Source organism: Branchiostoma belcheri, unplaced genomic scaffold (genome assembly GCF_001625305.1).
Source record: "Branchiostoma belcheri isolate BF01 breed outbred unplaced genomic scaffold, Haploidv18h27 scaffold49, whole genome shotgun sequence".
Lineage (NCBI taxonomy): Eukaryota > Metazoa > Chordata > Leptocardii > Amphioxiformes > Branchiostomatidae > Branchiostoma > Branchiostoma belcheri.
The window spans coordinates 2,312,200-2,319,565 of record NW_017804120.1 but is presented as its reverse complement, the minus strand read 5'-3'; the positions used below and the strand labels follow the sequence as shown (position 1 = coordinate 2,319,565).

The 7,366-nt window shown below is 38.8% G+C and overlaps 1 protein-coding gene across 1 annotated transcript; it reads right to left on the bottom strand.

The window, feature by feature from the left end:
- Positions 1-4,362: 4,362 nt before the first annotated feature.
- On the bottom strand, positions 4,363-6,855 carry LOC109479474 (angiopoietin-2-like). The gene is made up of 4 exons (XM_019781439.1): positions 6,747-6,855; positions 5,968-6,090; positions 4,928-5,147; positions 4,363-4,642 (listed from the first exon to the last, which is right to left on the bottom strand). The coding sequence occupies exons 1-4, from the start codon at positions 6,853-6,855 to the stop codon at positions 4,363-4,365; spliced, it is 732 nt and encodes a 243-aa protein (XP_019636998.1).
- Between the last annotated feature and the right edge of the window lie 511 nt (positions 6,856-7,366).

Genomic DNA, 7,366 nt, shown 5'->3' with positions numbered 1-7,366 from the left:
ACGTGACTCAATTAGTCTGTGTGGCAACATTTTACATTCAAGATATCTAGCTACGAGATAATTTTGTGCCAAATGTGTATACTATTATTTCTATTTATCAAAATAACAACTTGTCAGCCAACTAGAGTCCATTCCGCGTCACCAAGTGGGTTGTTATTGTCATTATTTAGAAATGTTTTGAATTCTTTGTAATTGTTTGTCTAAGAAATTTCATTATTTGGAAATATTTTGAACATCTTGCCAATATTCTAAATAATTCCCTGGTTTTCTAAAACGTTTGAAATATTCCTGATGTGGAATATGACATTTCCAATAGTTTCTAAATATTTCTAACAGCACTCTACCATTTTTTTACCATTATTTCGAATTATTTCTAACATTTTGTAAATAGGTCAGTGGGATGGGAAGGAAGTAATTCACACATCCCTGTGAAGTACAGGGTAGACTGCCTGGGTGTCAGGCATTGATGCCTTACAACAAAAGAGCCACCACTGTCCAGCAGTGAAATCTAAAAATATACAGAGGAAGACAGAAGAGTAGGATTAGCACCTACTTTTATGGGGGCAATTACCCACATCTACCATTTGGTTATTTGTTTGAAATAGTTCTAAATATTTCGAATTGTGAAAGAAACACATGGGTAGTTCAAATTTATTCTAAAGAAAGAGATCTTTGTTCAGTCACATTCAAAATGTTTCAGAAATATATAAATGAATTCAAATATATTCAAATTTTCATTTTCAAATTTTTGAAAAAATTAGAACTTTTGTTACTGGGGTATTCTTTTCTTCTAAATAATTCAAACGTATTAGAAACATGGAGAAAAAAACCCACTCGGTGACGCGGAATGGACTCTATGGCCGGAAATGCTGAAAAAGTGACTGAAAATTGGTATAATTTGGTATAATTGACATTCCAAACTCGATCCTAGGTCACCTAACATTTACTTACATGTATCTAGATGACTAGATCTAAACCAATTCATGATATTTGCTTAGGCAGTAACTGATTGACGTTTTAAAGCCCTTCCAGCTTGTATGGAAATTTTAATGAAACAAACAAATAAACAAAACACGAAATAAACACCTTGATCTGTTGCTGGTGGCACGTTGTTACCATATGCAGGATTAACCATGCCTTTCATAACAACCGAAGGTCGGTTGTTCTTTAAGTTTCCAAATGCTGCATTGGTGCCAAGATGGGCCGTTTCTCTCTTCCATGCTGGGTTATCTTCAAGCTCGCAACTTGTTCCTATGACGGATGACAAGTTTGGTCATTCTTTTGGTAATTCATACAATTCTTTCTTGAAAATGAGCCAACCCGAACTGTCAAATTTAAGTTTGCTCTTCAAGAATATAGTATACACTGTGAATTTGGATTAAAACAAATAAAAGACAAATTGTAAAGCATGCCACAATCTTTTCATGTGTTATGGATTTTTTTCTTCCAATTTGAATCAGTAATCCATACCTTCTTCTGTTGCCCCTTGTGGCACGTTGTGTTTGTACATGGGGTTCAGCATTCCCGTCGTAATACTGGTGACTGAAGCTGTCTGACAGTTAACGGCTTCTACCTGCGTATCAGTACCGGGAGGGGCAGTGTCTTGATGGCATGGCATGGTTTCGTTCAAATTTGGACTCGTAGTAGTTGTACCTAGAACAGTAGTTGTACCTATAACAAGTCGCTATGATGGAAGTGCTTTCAAAAACTCATGCTCTACGAATATCAAGCGTTTATACAGGTGTAAGCCTTAGTACAAGTGCAAGCTTTTATACAGCTGTAAGCGCAAGGCTTTCTATGATCTAAAGCTGCAGGTGCAAGCCTCTATACAGCTGCAGGTGCGAGCATTTTTCCATGCAGGTGCAAGTGCAAGCCATTATGCAGGTGCTCCTCTCAAGAACAAGGATGGCCTCGACCTGCTGATGATTTTGATAATAGAGAGGACACAGTATATTGGAATCCAACAATAATGCACGCCAAAAAACAGTAAGTCAAGCAACTGGATATGATTTTGGACCGTTTCCAAAATCATATCCAATTGTTTGATTGTGTTTTTGGCTTATCTTATCACCTGGATGGCTAACCTTCACCGACGTACCAAAAATAGTAATTACTTTTCAAACAGAACACATTGGGTACCCACCTGTGGCAGACATGTCTCCAGCTGCAGTTTGGTCCCCTTCATCGGTTTGGATCCCTGCCTGGTACAACGCAGACTTTGGCCGCTTATCCTCATTATATTGTTTCCTTTTCTCTGAGTTCTCATAGAGCCGGGTCAAAGCGTCTGGATCTGTCGGATCTCCACAAGCACAAAGTTCTGACATCAGTCTGGGTTTGTCTTCTGCGTTAGATGGTGAAACCGACTCCTTGATATCAGTTGTGTCTCCATAGAGGCGGGAGACCATCTGAGAACTATCTTTACCCACGTCTTGACCATCTCGTTGTTCAGTGTTTCGAGTGGATTCCTCGTTGTCTGTTGTGTCTCCATACAGTTGTGACATGGGTATTTCCTGCCCCGCCATTTCACCCTGGTGGCTAGAGTTTGGAGTGAGGGGCAGCTCAGCATGAGAACCGATAGAGTCAGTAGGTTCTTGCTCAAGGCGTGGCACAGGTCGGACTTTATCCTCATCTACTGCCGGCATCTTTTCTTTCTACGTTTTTCTTTTGAAAAGAATATTTCTCTAATTTGTAGTTACTGTTGGTGACTTAAAACAACTGATAACAGCTATATCGAGCTGATTTCAGGTGTCAATCCTGGACCAGAAAAAAATGATCGGCTCTGATTCCGTGTGGTGCCTTTTCTTTCCGCTCAGACTTATTAGGAAAGTGTTGACATCATGGATTATGATGAGAAACCCACTACAAACACCAGTGCAGTGCGTGGGATTAGTAAGAGTTCTTTTTATTAGACATCAAATAAACTTAAAAGCTTTTCCAACCCTGAGTAAAGAAACTCTTTTTACACAACCAAGTCTTTTATTCAGCCGACGTTTGGGTGACCGTCTGTCACCTTCCACAGGGCAATATAAGACTTGGTAGTGTAAAAAGAGTCTCTTTACTCGGTGTCTTACCAACCTGATGAAACTGTTCACGGAGGCTTTTCCAAGCCTTTTTGAGCATTTGTACGGCAGTCCTCTATTCAATATTCATTGTCATTTGTCGACACCACATGTATCATTAGCTTTTATGCACAGTGGAGAAATATTCAATCCCAAAATGCCTTGCATCAAGCCAGATGTAGTGTAACGCAATATAAGCTGTACGCATGTAAATGAATGGGTTAAACTTTTTACATTGTGCTTTATTCGGCCAGCATTTTGTCTCTTGGAACGCTGAACATAACATAACTGTAAACAACAGTGCCTGAAACAAGTTATAGTTATTCAATAAGAAAAGTAATCAACTTCAAAGGTAAAACGAATCCCTTTTAAACATTATACGAGCCCTTATTTCAATATACATGGGTTACTGACTATGATTTGATAAAATCTTTTTAGGCAGTTGTGAAAAACGTTGTAGGTAGTAAATAAATGACACCATTATTTTAAACTTTTAAAAAATTCTGATGCAACGTTAAGCAAACATCCATCATAAACTGTGATCATTAATATTAGGTGTAAAACAGGTCTAAAATATTATGTTAATGTGGTGTTATCAAATAAAATTGTACAATTTCAGCCATTAGGCAGTTTTATAGAATTAAATTTTTACATGATACATGCAATAAAACCCCAAGCCTCAGCCACCCATACAGCAAATCTACAGCCGTAATGTTGCGTAAATCTGGGTAAATAATTTGTTATTACTTGATGCATTGTGACAGAAGTACAAAACAGAGTTTCACCACATAGTAATTTTTTGAGCTACTTACTACAGAGTCCGTGCCCGTTCACCTTTCAGGCCGGGGACTGATTACATTAAGGGGGAACAAAATAGGAGCTCAGGACTCTTCCTGCTTTATCGACGTCACTTTAAAAATCAGTACAATGGGAGATGAAGACAAATAACGTTGAGACGGAGGCGAAACTGCCTCAGCGGCACAACAACTACCCATGCTGCTTATAGAACATCAGCCCGCGTAAAAGAGACGTCTGCGAAGGAAGCTACTGAGGGTTTGAATTTTTCTTGTACATTTTGTAATATTCTATGATAAGTAGGTATACTTAAATAATGCTGTTATTTGCTATTTCAAGAAACCTTTGTTCATAGTGGCAACATTCTGTCGTATCTCCGCTATGGTATGGATTTTAACACTAATTTTGAAGAATAATTAATATCAATTTCATTTCTATTAACAAATAAGCACACTACCACCAAAAACACTCAGCAAAATTGAGCTGCGTCATACTGTCATGTACACAGTTATGGTTTCAGCTTCAAAGACGTCGGTTTTACCTTGATAGGACAAAATTTCCGATTTTTGCTTTCCCTCTGATTGTTAAGGAATGCGCTGGAACCACAATTCGTATACCACCACCCTCCTCCATAGCGCTCAGCACAGTTGACGGTCTGGACATTATCATTGTCCCTGTCCACAGTAGAGAACGCTTGTCCAAACGTAAACCTCATAAGCAAATCACAGTTACTGTTAGGTTTGCCCTTTCCATGATCAGGTCTGTAGTCATTCCTTTCATCAGATACTCTGAAAAGGGAAAATTGTATATTAAACAACAAATAAAAAGTACAGTTATAGACCAGAGTTGTTACAATGTTGAAAGTGAAAAGAATAACAAACAAAAGGTAAATAAATCACATGTATTTCACTATAAGACATCAAATCTTGTGACATATACGTATACATGTATAACCAAAGAAGAGAGGAACATCATCGGATATGCTATCTCATTTGCGTAATTTATGACAACATTTCATAATACCATAATGCTGAATGGAGAGGATTGCTTTGCTAAGATAATGCACAACTTACTTAAAGAAACCTCGGCTGCAAGTGTAGGTAAAGTATTTTTGTTTATTCTGAAAGAAGAGCTGCAGCCTGTAGTCCTTCTGGTTGGTCAGGAGGTGGATGTTGTCGTTCCCCAGCCAGTGTTCCCCGTCCTTGTTCCCGAACCCCCGTTTGTACTCCTCCCAGGTACGGTTAAACGGAACAGTCCCGTCAATCCGGCGCTGGATGACAGTCCAACCCCCGCCTGGGTAAAACAGAATGATGCAATTTTGTCTACCAACAGGAGTAAACTGAAAATGACATCGAAAGAAATCTCAGTTCTTTGGGCTCGATGTCATTCACACATACTAAATGAATATTCGTAGGACACAATCTTCTGTAAGTAAACATGGTTTTTGCGATTTGGCTAAGACGCTTGGCAAATTTAAACAAAGCGGTTTGATTTATAGGTATAAAGACACAGACAAAAACATGTTCAAAGTATGAAAATTCTTAGTAAAACTAAGGCTATTTTAGCATTTGCGCTTAAATTATGTAGATGAGGCCTTAATTGCATTATTTAGATCTAATGTTAAATTTTACTAGACTTTCAAATACCACAAGAAATAAGTTATCATCATTCACCACCATTGAGTAACGTTCGACTCTATCAATTATGCAAATTAGTACTTCATTTACATAATTGATATCCATCGACAAATTTAAAAGAAACATCTGATCAGGCTCTCTATTTAGAACCAGGCGCCCAAGGCGTTAACATAACACAACACCAAACCCAACATCTGCTTGGAGAAACCCTATTAGCGCACACTCACTAAAGCCAACGAGATTAATGACCTGTTCCAAAACTCCATCAGAGTAGGGGTGCTCTCTAAAGAAATATGCCATAACAGATACGGTATAAAAATGTGCATTATCTTGAGCAAACTAGCAGACATCTAGCCAAGCTACATATTATCAATGTATCAAAGGGATTGTGAGTTACAGCTAATAGTATGTTCAGGAAAAACTGCCCACAATACTCTTTTAACCCTTATCATAATACTTTCATGTTTCTGCCTAACCGTCAGTGTCCATGTCGCAGTAGACCTCCACAGGTGTGTTGTTCTGCAGGGTGACGAGGTAAACGCCGCTTGTTGTGGATCCTCCCTCGTAGATCTCAGCACAGTCACGGCATTTTCCTGGGGCTGCAAACATGGTAGGAGAAAGTCGTCTTAAGTTTGCCTTTTTTTCGGTTTCGAATGCTCGAGTGGCTAGGCTAGTTGACACGAGTTCAAGAGGTCATTTGTTCGATCTCTGACATTCCTGGCTAGACGTTGTGTCCTTGGCCATGGTATTTCACACGATTTTCCTTCCTTCTCCCAGTAAAATGGATACCTGGCTTTAGTTTGAAAATAATATGAGGGACACAAACTGCTTGTGTCCCTCATTGGCCCTTTATCTCTTGAAAATTGTGTACTGGAAGTAGGGAGTGTATTGAGCTACAGTGGAAACGACAAGTAAAGACAATTCAAGACAAATTGGGGGAGAAATATTCACACTGTTCGTATATGACCCTGTGAACCTGGAAGTATGATGTGACCAAGCCTGTCAACCAAGCCGGTTTGATCCGGTGAGCGTCCCAACACAGAAGATCCCCGACTTGATCCGGCTCGATCGGGATTCGATCTACCTCGCGAGGTGGATCGTTGAAGAGCCGGATCAAGCCGAATCGAACCGGATCCGCGTTCCCAATGTTGTAAATTTGTCCGGATCGATTCGGACCGAACCCTATCCGGATCGATCTGGATTATTTTACAGTAGTGGGAACGGAGCCTTACATTATTGTCTTTATGTCTCTTACCGCATGTGTTGTTCCCTTCACGGTGTATCGTAGTTTTGTTGAGTGGCAGGGCGGTTGAGTTCCCTGGAGGCAGGATCATGGTGGCTTCTGTCGTAGGTTCAGCTGACATAGTTGATGAGACAGAAGACTCCACAACTGGAGTGGGCCGATGCGATGAACGGTGTGGCTTGGAAAGGGAAACAGTGGTCTTAGTAGAACAAGAGTACCGTAGAGCCAAAGTACGGTAGAAAATTCATATATAGAGCCAGCGATCAGTCCTTTTCCATTGACTCGCAATCAATTTTTGAATAATAATACACAAATGGGAGAAATGTACACTAATATGGAAATAATATAGTCTCATAACATTGATGAATATGTAACTTAGATCTTTAATTATACACATCTACCACTTAATGTGTGCTCAGATACATGTAATTATTATTCTGTTGTTAGAATATCACATGGGTGACTATAGAGATCTACTGATATATACATGATAATCGAAGGTAGCAGACTTATACCTTCTGGTAAAATATAAGAAACCTGGACTATATATATATATATATATATATATATATATATATATATATATATATATATATATATATATATATATATAGTATATACTATATATATAT